At 39.1% G+C, this 21,034-nt stretch overlaps 1 protein-coding gene across 2 annotated transcripts; it reads right to left on the reverse strand.

Moving 5' to 3' along the window:
- Positions 1-3,246: 3,246 nt before the first annotated feature.
- Positions 3,247-20,967, reverse strand: LOC110949419 (long-chain-fatty-acid--CoA ligase ACSBG2-like). Of its 2 annotated transcripts, XM_022191489.2 has the most exons (15): positions 18,615-20,967; positions 17,274-17,348; positions 16,945-17,147; positions 15,080-15,366; positions 14,051-14,139; positions 13,128-13,248; positions 12,936-13,016; positions 11,974-12,123; positions 10,603-10,770; positions 10,341-10,522; positions 7,776-8,006; positions 7,260-7,477; positions 4,679-4,818; positions 4,343-4,586; positions 3,247-4,022 (listed from the first exon to the last, which is right to left on the reverse strand). In XM_022191489.2, exons 2-15 carry the CDS (start codon positions 17,291-17,293, stop codon positions 3,931-3,933), a joined length of 2,226 nt encoding a protein of 741 aa, XP_022047181.1. In that variant the 5' UTR covers positions 17,294-17,348; positions 18,615-20,967; the 3' UTR covers positions 3,247-3,930. The 2 variants fall into 2 exon arrangements, with proteins under 2 accessions (XP_022047181.1, XP_051807348.1); XM_051951388.1 differs by lacking the exon at positions 18,615-20,967 and having other exon boundaries at positions 17,274-18,564.
- Positions 20,968-21,034: the final 67 nt, after the last annotated feature.

Raw genomic sequence — 21,034 nt, forward strand, 5'->3', positions numbered from 1 at the left:
TTTTATGAGACGTCAGAAAGTCTGTAGTGACTGTACAACCGTTACCCCATCTGAGATTAAACAGTTAAAGTGATGGAGGATGAAACATTTAGATTCTTTCTCATCACCTGCAGCTGACCTCAGACGAGTTTGGGCTGAAATGCCATTGTAACTTTATCTGCAAAACTGCTCCGCAATGAGATGCAACACAACCAGTTTGTCTAAAGAATGCAATCTGATCTGAGGTCTGCGAGCGAAAGGGGAACTTTATGAGCATAATCTGTACCGACGAGACCACTGCAGCACAGATATACATGAGTGATACAACCGTGATGCAGCAGAAGTCCTGACGCCGGCTGAAAGTAGATAAATCAGACACGAAAACCAGTGATTAGATGTCTTTGACCTACATTGATCAGGGCGTAAACCGGAATCCAGCCTCCAATAAATGTAGTTTACATGTTGAAACTTTGTTCTTGTAACTATACATACTCCTATTGGCTGCCCATTCTATAAAGTGACCCTGTCTGATTGGATGTTTAGGGTAATGAGGTTATCAATGATAAAAGGGGTTAAAGCCTGAGGGATTTTTTTCTTTGCGATGTCTGTAGTTTTATTAAAATGTAAAGGAAATGTAGACATGTGATGATGGATTCAGTCATGAAGCATTAAATTAAGCTCATGTTTTCGGCAGAATGTCAGCATCCATTTTAATCACGAAGTCACTCTATAATTCCACCCAATTGTGCCACTTTAAAGATAAAAGAAACACAAATGGTAGTTAACTGGTAGTGTCTGTTTTTTGAATTCCATTACATTTCACCCCCCATGTCTTAGAGAAATTAAATGCAATAAGGTTGTTCACAGGTGAAACTAACAAAAACTGCTCAAGCAGATTGCAGGGTTCTGTGGTCTAAAAGAGGACAGTGTTTGGTTGAATACCCCCACTATCCTCCACTAAATCTACCAAAGTGGTAGAGCAAACAAAAACTAAGATCCCTCAAAAGAAAAACATTCCCCAAAACAAAAGGAAGGAAATGCTGGGTTCTGTGCATTGGCGACACAAAGACACTTAGGTTTCTAGAAAGAAGGCCGACTGATGGCGTCAAACCTTCCTACCCACAACCAACTGATCAGTTAGGAGATCCCTCCTTATATCTGATTGACAACAGCACACAGCTGAGCTCAATCTCACAGGTGCTGCAGATTGAGCCTGATTTGAGAGCCAGGTTGTGAATTCTCCAAGCATATAACATTACCTACACCGGAAAGAGTCTTTAAGTGTCGTGAAAAGTGCTATGAGTATGATTATGATTAAGAGGAAGAGGCACTGTGTTTTTGCTGCTGTACTTTATCACATATTATGCTGCACTTTAACCTGTTCTACTTTACTTTATTCTGTCTTGATGCTGCTGATTAAGCGACTATTTGCACTGAAATACACTTGATGAAATGAATGAGCAAGATTGCTGCTAATGTTCTGTGTGATATTTTATTGTTTTTATTTTTTTCTGTTTTTATTGTGTTTTTTTACATTTTAAAAACATTTCTTTAAATTATTTTTTATAGGTTTTATTGTTTGTTTATTGTGAACGCTTGCATAAGCTGCTACATAACAAATCGCCCTGCAAGGGACAAAAAAACAAAGTTGACATTGATGATGATGATGTTGATTATTATTATTATTATTGAACGATGTATTTTTATTTATTTAAATGTATGTAGTTTTAAAAAATGAAATGATTGTTGTAATTCTATATATTTTTAAAGAAATCTTCTCCCCCATCAAATTATATTTAAAAAGACATTTTACATTTTAACAAATGAATAGTTTAGTACATTTTAAATATTATGAAGATTAAATTATGTTTGGTTGAAAATTTTGCAGCTTTTTGATGCATTGCTGCAATGAATGGCAACAGCCAGTGAAGAACGATATCTACAAGTTTCACTGCCTTACAGACACAGAAATATCTAAATGCCCCTTTCAAAAATATGTCAGATGGTAATTTTTGAATTCAAAGCAATTAATTGGGTGATTGGCAGACTATTATTCTCCAACCACACCTAATACTTTGCACTCAGTGTACACACTATAATGGAGAAAAAGAGGCTTGGGGCAATTTAGAAATAGTGTCATCATATAGTTTGAACATCAGAGCAGCTCCAGACTCAGTTGTTGCAATACTCGCATCATTTTCCTTTGTAAATATAAATATAACATAGACAGGTTTATATTCAAAATGAATACCAGCAAATATCAGCATTGATAGTGTGCATTATACACTATGAAAACGCTAATTTGCTTATCCAAAGTAGTTTAAATCAATCCACTGGACTTTAAGAAAGTTCCTTGAAGACGTTTCACCTCTCATCCAAGAGGCTTCTTCAGTTCTGGTGGTGGATGGTGTTGCCTCAGCTTTTAAACCTCTGTGAGGTGTGTCCGGGGCTATTATTCCAATGACCAATACCAAGACTCGTCTGACTACTCAATGATGGTCGTTGTATCGGTGGGGGTCGTTGAAATGCACAGATGTCACTGAGCCCTCGTGTGCTAATGGTGGTCATTAGCATGAGTCTGCTGAGTCGTTCTTTTGGGGAGTTTTGAAAGGACCTGATTGTAAATTGATGAAAGATGATGTTTCAGACACCCCACCCCCACCCCCAGTTCAATTCGAACCGAAGACGCCTCTTCAGCGTCTTCAAGGAACTTTCTTAAAGTCCAGTGGATTGATTTAAACTACTTTGGATAACCATGACCTGGATGAATGAGAACCTACACAGACAGCTAATTTGCTTATGTTTACAAACAGTTTACCATCTTGATTTAGCATGTTAGCATGCTAACATCTGCTAGCACAAACACCAAAGCTAGTTATGAATTATCAGCGTATATAAAATACAAAACAAACACCAAAATTAATGCAAATACGTTGATTGACGGGTTATGATGTGCCATCGTTTAACCCCATTGTAACAAAAGAAACACAACACAAGAAGCAAACACAATTAGCGGAGCCTCCTCGTAGCATCAATCATATTTGAGATGGAAACAGTCATCAATCAAGCAAAAATAACAAACATTAACTGATTCCAGCTTCTCAGATATTAAAATCTGCTGTATTTTTTTTTTTTTTTTGCTTTGCAAAAGCTGCATCACACTTTAAAATTACAACAGAGCATAGCTGACCCCTGTTGTGTAAATTATGTGCTCACTATGTAAAAAAATAATCATTCAAAAAAAAGCACAATTTTCTTTAAACCCAGTTTGATCAATTTGTCAAAATCATTCACTTTTTATTGACATTCATGGAATATCTATCACAAAATAAATATTTCAGTATGTGCCAAACTATACACGGAGAAGAACATATTCAAATGCATAATATACAATTTGCACATGCTTATGATTGGACTGTTGATATTCTTCTCTAATTATAAAAATATTTCTTCACCTCCAGCCTCCCCCTGATGGGGATTAACTCACAACATGGAAACTGGCAATTACTGCTGTAAAGTCTTTAAATATATAGTGCCGCTTCACAAAAAAATACATATGTTATAATCAAGCATCTTTCTCAACACAGCGGATTACGAGTTAGAACATTTCCTTCAAAAACTGTAAAAAGCTACCATCCAGTGCTTCCCACTTCATGTTCATGTGCCACGTTTGAGTTATAGCGTGTTCACCTGTATGCTCCATATGGCAAGCTTTGGCTCTGATTTTGGAGGTTTTATTTACAACATGTGCTGTGAATCTTTATGTACATCCAACAGTTTGGACTTCTTTGCAGCTCTTGGGAAACCTTGAGACATTTGAACGTAGCAACAAAAACTTCTAGTCTATTAAATACAGTCAGAATCAACACTTTGCCTCTTACATTATAAACCTTTGCGCTTGTAGGTTTATATTGTCTGGCCACATTTCTCCCGACTCTCTGTGATCTCAGTTTACTGTTTTCCTGCAGCCGCTGCGTATATTTCGTCTATTCTGTCCTGGTACATCTTCACAACAATGGGCCTCCTCAGTTTCATCGTGGGTCCTGTGCAGACAAAAAAGAGAAAGAAAAAAGAGAGAACAACAGGTTGAGTCAATCTAAACCTCAAGGTAACGATTCTAAAGATCAACATTTGATCTGCTGTAGAGATTGAAACGCTACTGCCTTCACTGGAATGTTGTCTGGAATGTGGCGCCGTCACCAGACATGACATGACCTCGATTGCGGGCCAATTAAAACAGCAGGTTAAACTGTGCCAGCGCCAGTCAATGCTTCCTCATTCCTTTATGACAGAGCTGTATGTTCACCTTTGCTCCAGATACCAGAGGACACAAAACAACCAAATGAAAATTCCAACAGCTGACCTAGTTCTCCTCCAGTGATGGAGAAGTCTCGGTCCAGGATAACCCACTTCTGGACCTTCTGAGCGTTGGACGTTGACCTGGCGTTGACTCGCTCAATCCCCTCCTGGATGGCTGTGTAAAAGGCCGGCTCCTTGTTGGCTACAATCTCAGACACCTTGGTCGCTGCGATGCCGTTCTGCCTGCAAAACTCCAAAGCCTCGGCGGTCAGCTCGTCCGTGGGGTCGCCGTTGTCGTCCACGACGCACTGCAGGAAACAGAAGAAAAGGCAATGTTACTGTGTTGGTTTCATTTAATTAGGAGAGGAGGCTGTCTCGCATGAAGCTGAGGCTCGGTTACTTTGAGCGTGAGCAGCATGGAGAGGAACTTGAGCTTGTCTCCGAGCAGCATGGTGTTGCTGAGGAAGGGCACCTCCGCCTTCACTGCATCCTCAATGGGCACCGGAGGGATGTTCTCACCACCAGCGGTGATGATCAGCTCTGTGGGAAAAAGACGAATATGTGTCACTTTTTGTTCAACGCAAAAATGTTTGCATTGTGCTGTTTTTGTCTCTAAGAACTGCTAGTGGTTGATAAAAATCTACTTGTCAAAGCTACTTCTCCAATCTTGTAAAGCTACAACCAAAAAAGTAATGGAAACAGTGAGCTAAAGCTAAAGACATTACTGTGGAACATGTTTTGTCATTCAGCAGATTTCAAGTTAGGTGAGTTAGCATTTTATATGTATATATATATATGTATAATTTCAAAATAAAAGGGTAATGCTTTTAGTGCTAGTGTTCTTTTCCTTTATCTGCTTTATCTAACTTTAAATGATTCTATATTCATTTCATGTTGGACTTATGGTAACTATAAGTCCATGTCTATGTTGCATATTAATAAAAACCACACCTTGTAGATACCAGAAGCTGCTGAATGTGACGTTAATTCAAATTATATAATATTACATAACATTGTTATCCTGTGTTATTTAATAATATGGACACTTGCAAGTCAATTATATGTTTTAGCATTTATTTATATAATGTCCTTTTTAAAATAACAGCTGCATGGTAATGCTTGTGGTGCTGAAATGATCGAACAATTTCTAGAGAATAAATAGTTGCAGAATCCCAGTGTTTTTTCCTTCATGTGTTTTATTCAACTTTAAAATATGTTGCATTTGTTTCATCATGTTAGATTTTGTGTCATAAATTCATGACTTTTTAATGTGTAAATCTCTTCAATCTAATCAAATTTTGATGCGAACGCAGCATTAAATCTTTGGCTTTAGACGGTTAGTAGGTTACAGAAACACTGTGAAGGTGGCGTTAGTGAGTAATGAAAACAGGGGTTGGTTGGAGGTCTGTGTGTGGAGTAATTAACCATTCAGTGGTTTTAAATGGTAGCTGAGAGTTAAAGCTACAGTATGAAAATTTGAGCTCATCCAGCTGAATAAAGCCACATTAAAGCTCAGTGTGTGTCGACTTTAAAGCTGCTAAAGACATTCTTGGGCACAGTTAAGCATGTGGAACCCTTCATACCGGATTCCCTGAACAACAACAGCCGGGACATGTTTTCATCAGCTTCTCTGAAGTGGGACAAAGGTTGAGCTGTAAGAATGTCTATTATCAAAAGAAGATCTACTTTCTTTACTAAAATATGTATTGAATGACAACAGCATGAGGTCAATCCTGATGCATGATCGTCTAAGTAGCTTTTTACTGTTGAGGTTGAAATACATTTTATATTAACATCAGTAATGTAGTATTGTGGCTTACAACAGAGGAGTCGGCCTTCTCCAAAAGGTTACAGATAAATCTGAGAGTTCATGAGAGGATTTTTCTTAAAGAAGAAAATATCAGAGACACAAATGCTCTTCTTCTCATTCATCTTCGTTTTTGTGGAGTTTTTTTGTAGTAAAATACAAGACAATTTTAGTTTTTGGACCTCAAACTGTCATTAGAATTACACTAAGAAATTGATATTTGGTAAAATGTCAGGCAGAAATTTGTACATAACAAAAAGGACAAGCATATTTTTCAACTGTAAAATGTTTCACTTCATGTGTTTCCACCCAGATAGCAAACTATGGGTGAATCAATGTTGAATCGATGTTGAGACCTAACGTTGAAATTATACAGAAAGCGCAAGGTTGATAAAATGTTGAGTCAACGTTTGCTTACATAGATTACATGTTTGCAAACATAGATTCAACATTAATTAAACATTGACCTGTCAAACATTTTAATTAAACCAAAATACAATGTAGATTCAATGGTATCTTTTAAACACAAACTTCAATGTTGACAAAATGTTGTTGAATCAACGTTGATCCAACCATCAGTCTTCAACCGTAACCACAATTCAACCTTCTTAACCCTAATTCAACATTGATTTAACATCTTTTGCTATCTGGGTAAAGTGTGATTTATGGTTGAAAAGCAAACGTTGACTCAACATTTTATCAACCTTGCGCTTTCTGTATAATTTCGACGTTAGGTCTCAACATAGATTCAACATTGATTCACCCATAGTTTGCTATCTGGGCAGCCACATTACTTAAAAAATAAACAGCTCTAAAGGACACATTTTGAGATTGTTTTTTATGTTATGTGTTCATTTAAAAAAAAATCTGTAACAGCTGATATGTCATCTTAATGTTTTTTAGGCAGGCTGCATTTTATACTCTTCATACTGTATATATTATTTCTAATTCTTAACCATCTAGAACTAAGTAAAAAGTACAAGATTTCCACATGAAATGTGGTTTAACACTTAAAAGCAGTAAGTCATAACTGGAAACACTACAAACTGCAAATACATTGCTAACATTCACATACTTTTCTTAACTCAAACCCTAAAAAGCTGAGAAACATCAGTAAACTCATGTAAACTCATGTTGTGGTGCATTTTCCCCTAAACTAAGACCCACATCTCACCTTTGATCCTTCCCGTGATGTACAGGAAGTCGTTCTCATCGTGTCTTCCCAGGTCTCCAGAGTGCAGCCAGCCTTCCTCATCCAGAGCCTCTGTTGTCTTGTCGGGCATGTTCAGGTAGCCCATGAAGACGTGGCGACCCCAGAAGCAGATCTCTCCGTTCCCATCCGCATCCGGATTCTCCAGCTTTGTCTTGCAGCCTGGCATCACCTTCCCACAGCTGGAAAAGACAAACCATAAATCAACAACATGTAGACGAGAATAGATATTGACCAAGATCTGCAGTACAGCTCAGTGATTTGTGATACAAAATGATTTAAAGCGATGTTTGGTCAAACAATACATTTATACAACAATTATACTTCTATATTATAAATCAAACCAATGGAAAAAAAAATATTTAGATATAAAAAAGAAAATTTTTTCCCAAATGAAAAGTCAGACTAGATGAGCAGTTCGCCAGCAGAGCTCCTCGTCACAGCAGCTTGTCAGATTCTGCCCCATACTGCTTTACACACCTCGTGATCCTGTACTCGTCTATGGAGACAGTGTGTGGACCGGAGCTTTCACTCATGCCGTAAAGCTCCATCACGGGGATGTTCAGACTCATGAAGTACTCCAGAGTGTCTTTGGTGATGGGAGCCGCTCCAGTGAAGCAGATCTTGCAGCGGTCTAAGCCCAGAGCAGCACGCACCTTCTTGAAGACCAGATTGTTTGCCAGCATGAAGCCCCATGGCACCAGATTCTCCCTGTGACACAAAACACACAAACACGTCACATTTACAGCAGGGTTAGGGGGTAAATATAAGGTTTTTATGTTCAACAGGACCACTTTAAGCCATTCTGGCAGCAAAGTAAAGATGCAGGTTTGTCCACTGATCTACCACTGCATTCCAGAATGGAACATCTCAACAACTACTGGATGGATTTGGAAGAAGTTCAGCAGGTCAAATGAAATATCCAAATTGCAATAGCTGCATTTTTTTATTTTTTGCTGATCTGCCACAACACATTATCATAAATGAAATACTCTGGTGTTTCAGAGATTCCTCAGCTCACAGATTCTGCTCTTTAGACCTAAGGAAGCATATTTCTTTGATACACACCACAGAAAACATCGCATCTTCTGTCTATATTTCTTTCAGCGGAAAAGAGATGCAAAATTTACTATTCGAAATTGTAACTCATGTCGCAATGCAAATCTCTGCCAAAGTATATGTTAAGCTTTACTTTGGTGATTTGGAAGGCCACAGCATTTAAGGAAGCGAAAAATGGAGGCTAAATCTCTTAATCATGACTTGCTGTCTCATAGTTATGAGAAAAGAGCTAAGAATTTACAAGACAACAAGTGTGCAAATGTATATCCTTGGACCTATCCTAGATCATGTCACTAGCAAAACAAAGTCCGGCATTTAGCATCATAAAAACATAGAGACATGACACGAGAAAACAGGTGAAAGGCGTGATCAGGTCATGAATCTGATGGATCACAGAAGACAGTAAAAACAGGTTGGATGCATTTCAGATGCATGTGTAGGTTTGTTTTGCTTCTGAAGGAGCAGAGCAGCTTTGAGGAGGTCAAAGCAGGTGAGACTTTTTCCACGTCCTTCAGATGTATGTATAATGCTGACATGCTAATAATGATACCATCTAACTCCCACTGCCTCAAATAAAAAAAAGGCTAGAAAAGCAGATTAAATAAGCTACTGTGCCTCTGCTTTCTCACTTAGTATCTGACAACCAGCCAGACTTTTTGTTTAATAATTACTACATTTTTTTTCCATTTTTACGACAACATATTGCAAGTATGAGATCTCGTTTTGAGTTTATGAGATAAGTCAAAGATAACGATGCATATGTCATAACTTTGAGATAAGGTTCACAAAATATGTGCAACACCAATGATGCCCCCATTGGCCTCAGCTGTCCTTTATGTTTAGTCTAAGTAGCAGATGTTAGCATTCAGACAACTAAGATGGTGAACATAGTTAACATCATATCTGCTTGAAGCTGGGGTAGGGGGTCATTGTGCAGCGTGACTGGACAGAAATTCCATAATAATCTTTGAGCATATTATGTTTCAAGCAATCTGAGAGGAAACTGGACTTTTGCACCTTCTTGATTACAAGATAAAACCCAGATTACATTTATTAATAGTGAGTCTAATTAACCTGACCTGAATATTCTCTCTTAAGTACAGTAAAATTGAACTTTTATGGGCATTTTAGTTTGTGATAGATGTGAGATTGTAGCACAAAGTGGACAAGAAAGGTGTTTTTTGACTTCTGTGATGTTTTTTGGACCAATATTGGTGCTGAAATGGGGAAAAAAATCTTCCCCATATCACTTCATACCACTCAAAGTATATTTCTTGTGCAGGTTAGACTTGCACTGTGTTGAAAATGATACAGAAATGTCACTGGGTTCAAGCTAGTAAGGTTGTAACTTTAAGAGAATCTGGGATCTCATTCAGACAAGAAGCTGACACGTTCAGATGGATTAATAGACAAACATCCATGTCTGAAGGGGACAGAGCCACAAGTACGGCTGTAAACACTTACTGTAGTGTTAATTTATCCTCATCAATTATGCATGTTGGTTGGGAATTGAATCCTTTAAATCAGGGGTGTCAAACTCAGTTCCTGGAGGTCCACTATCCTCTATGTTTTAGATGTTTCCCTCTTCCAACACACCTGATTCAAATGATCAGCTTATCATTAAGCTAAGCAGAAGCATTATAATGAGCCTGATCATTTGAATCAGGTGTGTTGGAAGAGGGAAACATCTAAAACATGCTGGATAGTGGCCCTCCAGGAACGGAGTTCGACACCCCTGCTTTAAATAGTCCCTTCAAAATCAAGTAATGGCATTGGTATGGAAACTGGAGGGGCTGCTAATGTCTGAGAAGATCCTGTCGCATGCTTTTCCACAGCATTTTGTCAAAATATAATGTGTGTATTTGCATGTGGTGAAATTAAAAAAAAATCCTACAGAGAAAATGTGTCACCATCGGATACAAAGAGAAAACTGCGGAAACACCTGATAGGTGTTGCTCTAACAAATGATCCCTGCTGCCGTCTCACCCAGTCATGGCACTGTAGTTGTACTGCAGACCGATGGACTTGGCCCAGTCCGCCACTCTCTTCCTCATCGGGGATGCCTTGGCACCCATAGCCTTCATCCTTTCCTGCATCTTCTCCCACACACGAGGAACCCCCATGAAAAAAGTCGGACGAGCCTCTTTCAACGTGTTTCCTAAGGTGCCCTGCAAAAATGATTGCCGATTGCAGTCAGAAATATTCCCCCATCATCAGTAAATGAATTTTTATACAATAACAGCCTCACCTTGAGGGCATCTGGGTCTGCAAAGTAGGTGGTCCCCCCTAAGCTCATACAGACCCAGATGTCGATCATCTGGGCCGCCACGTGGCTGAGCGGCAAGTAACTGATCAGAACCTCATTGTCACCACTTTTGCTCACCAACTTAGCTGCCGTAGTTGCCGTCCACGTCATCTGCGCATGAAAACACAGGAGCAGAGTCATCAGAAAGATTTATCTTCAAACATTTACCTTGAGTTTTCGCAGTGCAACTTCAAACACAGACTGATCCACAAAGCAACAGTGAAAATGGAGCGAGTAAAGTTTGTAAAATATTATGAAGTCTTGAGTCTTAAGGTCTATCTTTATATCTTCCAGCTCGCCTTAAATGAGGTATATGGGTCCATTTGGCTTTCAGTATAGAGGAAGAGACAACTGCAGCTTCACTGGAGGCGATCCTGAAATCCTCAGACATAGATATATGTGAAAACCTCAAAAACTATTGTCTAAAAATCCTCTGTATTCAAAAATTTGCTAAAGAGAGCTTTGCTAATTTGCTGCTGGTGAAGTGAAACCTATCAAGTACTACAATAGAATCAATCAGGAACAAGGCCATTTGTAGTATTTGTGAATCCTGATTCCTTTTCCATTGCAGTGCAATGCGATCTAAGGAAGGAGGTCCAGTTATATGAATTGTCTTCTATAAAACTGAAACCACACGCTTTTTCATGAGGTCTCAGCAGTGTTTATACTCCTGACAAAACCCTCAATCTTTGATGTGAAAGTTAGATGTGCTGATGTCGAACTGTCTGCAGAGCTGAAACCCAATCCACAGCAAAGCTGAGTTGACAAGGGGAGTGGAAAACAGAACAATGCCCAGAATAGCTACACTGAGAATTTATTCTTATATATTAAATCTATTAAACGGTGTTTCATTAAATACGTACAAATTCTTGGTATAGAAACTGATTTGTTGTTTTTGACCACAAATGTGGCCATAAATACTGTTTATAGATATTCAAATAAAAATAACTACACCTGCCTGACAGGCAAAACACAGCTGAAATAATCAGTCAAAAGAATGGGAATAGACAACTTTTTGTGAATTGGTAAAGTCAGTGTAAAAACGGCAAAAAAAAAAAAAAAAAAATTAAAATTAAAAAAATCTCTTGTTCCTGTTGCTCAAATGAGATTTGCTGCCTTTCAAGACTTTTGGTTAAAATGATGTCATCATGGTCTTTGATAGCTTGTGGTGATGATAATTATAAATCTATTTAGCAGATTTACAGATGAAAAGTTTTCACAGCTGGAGGAAGCAATAGCATTTAGAAACAGTTCAGTTGTGTCAGTGCAATAAAATAAAAACAAAACAGGAAGTCTCTTATCTAGGTCACTCACATTGTCGTGGCTCAGCATGACTCCTTTCGGGGTGCCAGTTGTTCCAGAGGTGTAGATGAGGGTGCAGCATTCATTGGCCCGAAGACTGGTGATCACAGCATCCAGCTGCTCATTGGGCACGTCCTCCCCCAGCCTCATGAACTCTGCCCACTACAGAAATACAGAGATTATATCAGAACAGTGTGTCGAAATGAAGAAAGCAAGAAAAATCAGTTTTAGGCTAAAATCATGTCCCACCAATAGAGGACTTTTTAGAAAGATTGAGAATTGCTCACCTAAAAGCTATAAAATGTTATTTTTAAGGTGATAGTTTTTAATTTTTTACATGCTGCCACTTTGAAATGTCATCAAAAGGGACAGCATCAGTATCTACAGTTACGCTGATGATATTTGATGACAGCTGTACATTTATGTCTCCTGATGGCCAACTGATGCCTTTTTTAACTGTTTTTTTAGACATCAAGTTATGGTTTCCAGACAACTTTCCACTGCTCGATCAGGACAAGAGTAAAATCTTTGTCACTGGAACAGACACTCACAAAAAGAGGCTTAATTGTAATATTTGTTGTATTATCTCAAAAACTTTCATTTTGTCTTCTTGGCAGTACACTAGTTTTGAGTTCTTTTGTTCAGACAGGCTGTCAGTGAGACGCTTCTGAGGAAGGCGACGGTGCTCACCAAAGCTGTCAAGCAAGGTAATCAACATCTATCTAATCTTTATTTGTCTGAACAAAAGAACTCAAAACTAGTGTGTTTGTTGTATTGTTTGTATTGCCTTTATCGTCCTTTTTATGTGTATAACAGTTAGTGTTACATTTCATTTGTATGAAAAGTGCAATATAAATAAAGTCTCACTGACTGATTGATCAGAACTTTGTTTATTAAAAGGTCAACAGTTCAGCTACAGTTATCATATAATCATAATCATGTGATTTGTCAATAGGTTTACTGCATCGACTTACTGTATACAGGTTCGGTGCTTTCTGCTGCAGCTCGCCTTTGTACTGGACGATGGCTTTCAGATGAGGCAGGTGATCCTTCACCTGATGGGAATGACAAGATAAACACAGGAATGTGAAGTCAGATTCTTTTCCATCTTTGCAAATAGTTACTACAGACACACTGAGTGATGGCACGGTATCAAAGCTCCTGACCTGCAGGATTTTTTGGAGCTGTTTCTGGTTCTCCACAACCAGGACGTTGGCCTCACAGTTAGCAGCCACATACTGACAAGCCTCTGGAGAGTTGGTCGTGTAAATACCAGTTCCCAGCCCCCTGTGGTACAAAAATTAAGTTGAACGCATGCATTTCATTACATGATTGACTGTGGATTTTGTTAATTTGGCTGTGCTGTGTGACACAGACTGGCTGATTATTAGACACTCTATTGTTTTCCTGGGCAGAATGTAGTGTGCTTATCTCACATATTGTTTGTTTAAACCATAGTTTGACAAAGAAATCCTCACAGAGATGTAAAATCCTTTCTTTGAGAGTATCCTGGGCAATATTAACACTGACTTACAGAACATGAACCACAAAGTTGTGAATACAATCATACTATAGATTACATCCAAGAAGAAAATGGCACCTTTAAACCACCATAAGGCGTGTCTAGCAACATTAAACTAATAGAAAACTAGTAAAACAAACATACTATGCAGTTAAAAAAAAACAGAAAACATCAACATCCAGCCATGGAGACACTAATCCAGACTTGGATGCAGAAATTAGCTGCAAAAAACTGAAACTGAAAAACTATTATTATGCTATGCACAATCCCGGCTGTACAGCAAATTAAAGACTATAAGTAGGTGCATTTGATGGCGCATCTGATGGCATTTCTTGCAGTTTCCATAGTTTTCTAAAAAGCAGTGAGACAATGGCAAATCTCATTAGGCTTCCTGAGGCCTTAAGGTGATACACCCCAAACCGGTGTGGGCAGAAATGCAGAGATGGACTCTGAGGCACGCATGGAGAGATAAATCTACACTGTCATGTGAGGCCATCCTGATACAATACTAGACTGGGAGATCTATATCGAATCTCATCGACCGCAGTTCCTTCTATATGATCTTACCCGGCTAAGATGCAGCCGATGTCTGAGATGAACCACTCGGGAGAGTTAAATCCCAGAATCCCCACTCCATGGTAACGCTCCAGCCCAAGCTGAAAAAGGACAAGTTGTTTTTTTAAAAGGATATGTACATTTAATGACACCAATGGAGACACGGTGCCTCTGCTACTTTTGACCTACATCTCTGCTTCAAAAGCCACAGCACTTGACGGGACACGAATATGGCCATGAAACAGGAGATGTAACACAAGCTGTGAATTTCACACACCCAAGTGTTAGTTTTCAGCAGCCCATTCTCACACCAGGGAGACAGGAAGTAGATTCTGAAGTACTGTTCGCAAAACTGGAGCCAGGAGTTAAATGCTTTGTGTAGCCTGCACTTTGAGCAATACAGTTCAACTATAAGTCACACAAATTCATCTACTGAATCAAAAACGATATCTGTACTTGTTTAGATTATAACAGAAACACTTCTTTGTTAATTATGGCTCTACTGCAGGACACTGGATGTGAATGAAACTGTGACAATGACTTGATATGCGGCTGCAGAGGAGAACTTTTAAAGGACAATACAGCAGGATGTTGATCCTATCATTACAAACCAGGGGAACTACAGCTTTAAATGGTCAAAGAAAGGGTTTTATTTGACTGCCCTGACCTCTAAAAGGTCATGTATTTACCGAAGGGCTAAAAGCAAAAAGCCCCTAAAGCAAACAGAAGAGGACTGCAGTAAAAATCTGTGGTTGCATCACGTGTCTCTGAGTTGTGCTGTTAAATACGATGACTTTCTGACAACGTAGTTCAGTTAGATAGCTTAGTTTAGTAAGTCTAGGCTGTGTAAGAATTGTAACATAAGGATTAAATTAATTTGCTTAGATTTTAAGCTTGAAATTAAATCAGCATATTAATCTCATGGTTAATATTTCATTCAATGAGGTGAATTACAGAGTCAAAATGACATCCTGACAGCACAATATTTCGAAAATGCATAAAATATATGCAGAAGTTAATTTGTGAAAAACAACAACAAACCTTGAGGAAGCTTTTAGCAGCTGCACGACACTGCTCGTAGTACTGCCTCCAGGTCAGAGTCATAACTTGGCCGTTTTCTTTGTAGATCAGAGCTGGATGATTCTCGCACTTCTCAACCGTCTCCAGGAACAACTGGTGGATGGTGATGGGCGTCTCAGAGCCCGGGCCAGAGCCCTCCATCCTCAGCCTGACCGCCTTGTCTCTCCTGGTGCTCCATTGCTGGTCTGCAGGGGCCAAAGTTGTTGCCAAGCTGGTCTTGACAGTCAAGACAGTCGCCTTGGGTTCCTCTGTATTGGGACAACAGGGACAAACGGATTTACCCGCCATGAAGGACAAGTCAGATTCCAAAGACACTGCAAGGCACAGCAAGCTTCCCGCTCAGAAAGACGAGTCAAGTGATTGAGAGCTCTGCGAACATCCCTATAGTATCTGTGTGGGCGTGGTACACCTGCTGTGTCAAAGCAACAGGATTTGCAGTGACGGGAAAGGCTGTGCTGTTACCTGAGACAAAACAGGAAGATGTGGAATGTCTATGACAACCGACTAATCAGGTTCGGCTAGAGGAAGTAATACGGCACAGTAATGTTATTTGTTTTAGAAAAGGGCACAAAGGCTTCACTGAACTACATTTTCTTTTCCTGCCTTTTTATTTCTGGATAAAACTAGGATGATACTGACTCATTTCTTCGCTCAACTTACAGCTTAGCTAAATCTTGCACTCAGCTTCCTACAAAAGCTTCCCAAACATGCTCTCGATGATCTAGCCCCTGAGCTTCTTATCTATTGTTAGAGCTAACTGGCCTCAGGTGCAGGTTGGTCTCCACGGTGACGAACGTGGCTGAAAGCACTTTGGTTTACCTAAAGCATAAATACTCAGGACTTCATAAAACTTCAGTCTGGGTTTTAACAGCTTCACAAACCTACTTTCACAAAGGTCGTAAATTTCTACCAACTGAGGCACATAATTATGCAAGTAATTTGGCAGAAAGTCACATGACCACAACCTTTTTACTGGTTCTAAAAGGGTTTTTTCTGAAGCACGATCTCTCCTCCTGCTCTCCTGCGTAACCCAGTAAAAATAATTCTCTTTGCCCAGTTTCACTTTTGCTGCATAAGTACATGAACATTTCCTTCAATTTTTCAGTAAGCCCACATAAGACGGAGCCTCTAAGACCTCGTGGCAACAAGTGCAAAATAAATATCCTGACGATAACAATATGAAAAGATGCAGCTCTGAAGGAGAGTGTGTTGTTTTTACCAGCTTAAATCATCTGTGCATTGGTGTCATCTGATCACACCAGCAGCTTCACCTGCCATCTGAGTCTTTAAAGCACTATTGTCTGTTCAAAAGCCACAACAATAACCTCTAAACGAGTTTCTGCCTCATAATCAAGACAGGAAAACTTGATACCTTGATAACAGAGGAAGGAATGTTCTTCAACCCCGTCTAAAAACACTACTTTGCAGAAACATTACATGTAAATTTATCTTTGTATCTATCTCATTTTTTTAGATTTTGTATTTTATTAACTGCACGGAGCTTTTTATAGTCAACCCTGATGATTTATCCGTCAATTAATCAACCAAATTTTATTTATACAGTCTTTATCAAACAAATCAGGTCCAGTTTAATGCGCCTTACAAGTGACAATACCTTCATGCAGCTTCTTATATGCAGTCTTTTTTGATTTTCAGATTAAATCATTGAAAGGCACCCAGTTCAAAATAAAAAGCATCTAATTATTGTCTTTCTCCTATTGATCTCACAAAGCTTTAGATTTATTTGGGAGGTGCTGTGCTCTACAATAAAAAACAACCCATTTCACTCTGAGATTTCCTCACATCAGATTAGTTTTTCCTCTCACCTGGTTGAAGCTCTTCAGTAGCTCCCGCTTCTGGTTCAGGAGATGTGAGAGGCTCGGCCGGTGGTTCAGCGTTACTGGCAGGATGAGTCTCCTGGTCCTCCGCAGCCGGCGTCTCACTGAGGTCAGCTGTGATGGCTTTTCCGTTGAGGACAACAGCAGAGAGAGTCTTTACATCTTCAGTCTGTTCCTTCTGGAAAGAAATGCTGTAGCAGCCGTGGAGATGGAACGAATGAGAACTGATATCCAGTCTTTTTTAGATACATATAAAGTGGATGCAAAGTGGATCAAATCTTCATGTGAATGGCTTTTTACACACACATCTGACATACCTTTCAACATTACCATCCATGGCTGCAACACCTTAGTTCGTCACTGAATTTTCTGTGAAACTTATCCTGAATTTACTGGAAACAAAGAAGCAGAGTCAGCATTCAGACACATAAGATGATCTATGATGAAACGGCACTGATCTGCTCGTTTATATGAGGGTGACGTTCATCGGAGTCATTGCAACAGGTCACGGCCAACGAACACTAGAAATCACACACAGCAGTGGTCCCAGTGTTGAAACTGGGAATATAGTGCCAGGAAGCATTGCTACATCTGCGAGCACAATTCATGCTCTTCAGCTGAAACTGTGAGCACCTCTGACCTGAAAGATAAATGCTGTCATTACAAGCTACCGGTAGTTAGCAAACTGACAAACCAGCATTTTAGCTATTGAATAAAACCCAAACACTGTTGAGAAAACAAAAGAGTCTGGCCGGTGATTTTCCTCGATTGTGTCTGAACTGTACACAGTGAAATAATGCCCTCCAGTGTGTGGATTTAGCAACAGCAGAGAGAATGCTGAAAATTTTGTTAAATCTTCAATTAACCACCTTGTCATAAGTAATCAATCAGTCATATCTGTAGAGATAAAACAGAACGTGGAAACAAATCAGAGCCACGTTCATCAGCAAGCACATTTCCGTATTTATTATAAAACCACATTAGATTAAGATCTGTGAAGACAGCAGGCTCTCAGTGTGACCTCTGGTTTTCAAGATTACTCAGGTCAACAGTTTGCTGTATCAAAGTTCATGCGACTTACAAATCTACAGTGTGGCAACACGAAGCAGCAACGGCAAACTCTTTGCTCCAGATGTCGCAAATATCAATTCAAGAGTCCTGCGATGCACAAAAAGTACATTTGAGCCTTAATAATGACTTGTACATTACCCAGAAAGGCGGCGTAACCCTTGAAAATACATCGTAAAAACTGAACATCCACCGTGTGCAGTCAGAGTAAGTAGTGATGAAGCCTGGGAGAAGATAATTCAAGCCTGCAGATGTCTGCTTTAAAATTTGAGCCAATCATCGTGGAGAAAGAAGATTTACAAGCAGATCTGTCTCCGTTGACGAAATAATAATAAAAAGTCGAGGAGCCTGCTCACATCAAACAGGGTACGTCCATGTGTCAGTCATGCATTAAACTCAAACATATTCACCACACGTCCTCAGAGGCTCTGTCAACACGTCAATGAAGTGTACTTTCTACAGTTACAGTCTGCTTGAGAAGAAAGCAGCTCTTACATGTCAATAAATAAAGACCTCATGCACATCCTGCAGTTCTTTTTACACCAAGCACACTCAAAAACAGAAGAATTGATGGAAATAATTGAGTGTACCTTCTCTGATGGCAGAGCTGAGTGGCATCAACTGGACTGGAGCTTGTCAGATGGAGGACAGACCTGGATCAACCTTTGCCCGGCACAGGTACTCGACCGTTGCCTCCTGTAGGGGACTTTCATGAGGTCATAGCAGGTTCCCCCTCATGCGCTCACGCCTATTCCAGAGCTCCAGAGCCTTGCACAATCCTCGGACCACCTGCTATGGAGGTTAAAGATCCACCAGCAGAACTGACCAAAGGTTGTGATTCGTCAAGGTGAAGAAGAGGACTTGAAATGTGACACACTATTAGCTCGTAGAGACCTGCTTTGTTGATATAATAATACCAGTTGCTAAGCTCCACTGGGGACAGTCAGTGACACTCAGTAGGATGAGGACTTAAAGATCCTATAAATGCAGGGAGGGAAAGCTTAATGAGATTCTTATCATCTCAAATTGACAGATTTTATCAGACATACATGACGAAGCCTGTCAGGGAAATATTTATAAAAACAGATAAGTTCTTGCAGGTTTATGATCATAGATGAGACTTTGACCCTTAAAATTGATATTCAGCAGGCGAACAAAACTTGTGCAACGCTGACTTTCCCTACTAGAGCAGATGCTGGTGATAAAATATATAAATATGAGTGGTACAGTCGTAAAAATCAGTTAAGATGATGGTTTTTAAATTAAGAAACAAAAAATCCTCCTTTCTCCTGAGCTTATCTGACAGCCGTCTCGTAGCTGCGTTCAAGGAGGTGAACGCTGTTTTGTAAGCAAATATAGAGCAAAGTTGAACCTTGTCTCTCCAGTGACACGCAGTTACCTCGCTGACGGGCACCAAAGTCACTGGATCACACCACCCGGTCGCACCACGGCTGCTCCCACTGCAGCTCCCACTGCAGCTCCAGCTCACATCCGTCTGTGGAGGTTATGAACGACTAGTGAGTGGAAATAATCAGAGCTACAACAAGAATATACAGACAACAAATTATGCTGTGCTGCAGCTGAATGAATATTACACAGTGTGCCTTTAGACATGGCTCTCTTTCTGATAAGACTCTATTACTAGCTTATCAACTGCTATTTCATGGCTTTATCAGTGTTAACGCATCACTCACTAAGGCTTTACTGGTTATTTAGAGCAACTATGGGGTTGCCAGATTGTGGCAACAATCCTGACACTTTGCTGGCAATTCTTTTTTAGCTCTTTCATTCACTAGAGAGTGGAAAAACAGAACAAAACTAGGAATGAAAAGCATTTAAGAACAGGTTATCAGCATTTAAAACTAGGGCTGAACAGTCATTAAAACATGATTTAAATTGCTATACGGCCAAGTGTAAAATCAAAACCACAGGAGCTGTAATCAGATAAATGTGCTACAGAAATGCTTCGACCTTTAAATCATAGTCTTTAGATATAAAGAAACATACCTGTTTGATACAGACAAAATCACTTGAATATTATTTTAGCAAGAAACAAATGACTTGTGACTTTTTAAAAAATATCTTTCCATCCTATTTGCGACTGCAAAACAACCTAATTTATTAAGCTAAATAAATTTTTGCCCATAGAAATTCAGAAATCCAACAATTATAATGCAAAACCTTTACTTAATTACTTATTTATTAGAACTTGTGAACCTCTAGTTAAATACCAACATTTATAGCTGCATTATTCAAACATCTGAAGGAGAAATGACCTTTGAAAAAATTTTACTTACCTTCAGCCTTTCACATTTACTCTATCAGTTCTTGTTGATTTTGGACCATTTTAAGTTTTTCATGTCAACATTAAACTCTCTGTATCAGTTAATAAAAGGTGGGGCCATAATAAACCTGCAGCTGTAAATGTTAATAAACTGTTAAATGGGCTTTGCTCCAGATGTCCTGCAGCCCTTATCTAGTTCAAACTGACAATTTGAGGACTGCAGAATCTGGCAACCCAGAAGATTCTCAAATAAATGGCTTTTAAGTCTACAACCTATCAACCAGCACTGCATTACTTACTAGTTCTTAACAAACATGAACATTTCAGCCTCTAACCCTTAAATCAGCGGCAGCCAACTATGTTCCAAACACTGGGATATTCAATAAAGTAGAATTAAAATGTGCATCTTAAAAACAATTCATGAGGCTCATTACTTTAAATAAAATGCATTCAGACTATTTTCACTGTTCACTCTCATGAGATATTTGATCTGTAGTAGATCTACAGTGTATGTTATTGTGTTTATTACATATTTAATAAATGTTTTAATGTTCATTCTGTGTTCAGTCATGCCAGGTAATTTACTGTTTGCCTCAAGAAAAGTGAAATTTACAATGAAAATATAGTTTGGATCAAAAAAACCTACAAATCTTACTGCTTACCATGTATGTGAATTCATCCTTTATCTCCAATTATTTAAATTGAAAATGTCACAATATGGCTGTC

The sequence above is a fragment of the Acanthochromis polyacanthus genome, chromosome 7, assembly GCF_021347895.1.
Source record: "Acanthochromis polyacanthus isolate Apoly-LR-REF ecotype Palm Island chromosome 7, KAUST_Apoly_ChrSc, whole genome shotgun sequence".
Classification (NCBI taxonomy): domain Eukaryota; kingdom Metazoa; phylum Chordata; class Actinopteri; family Pomacentridae; genus Acanthochromis; species Acanthochromis polyacanthus.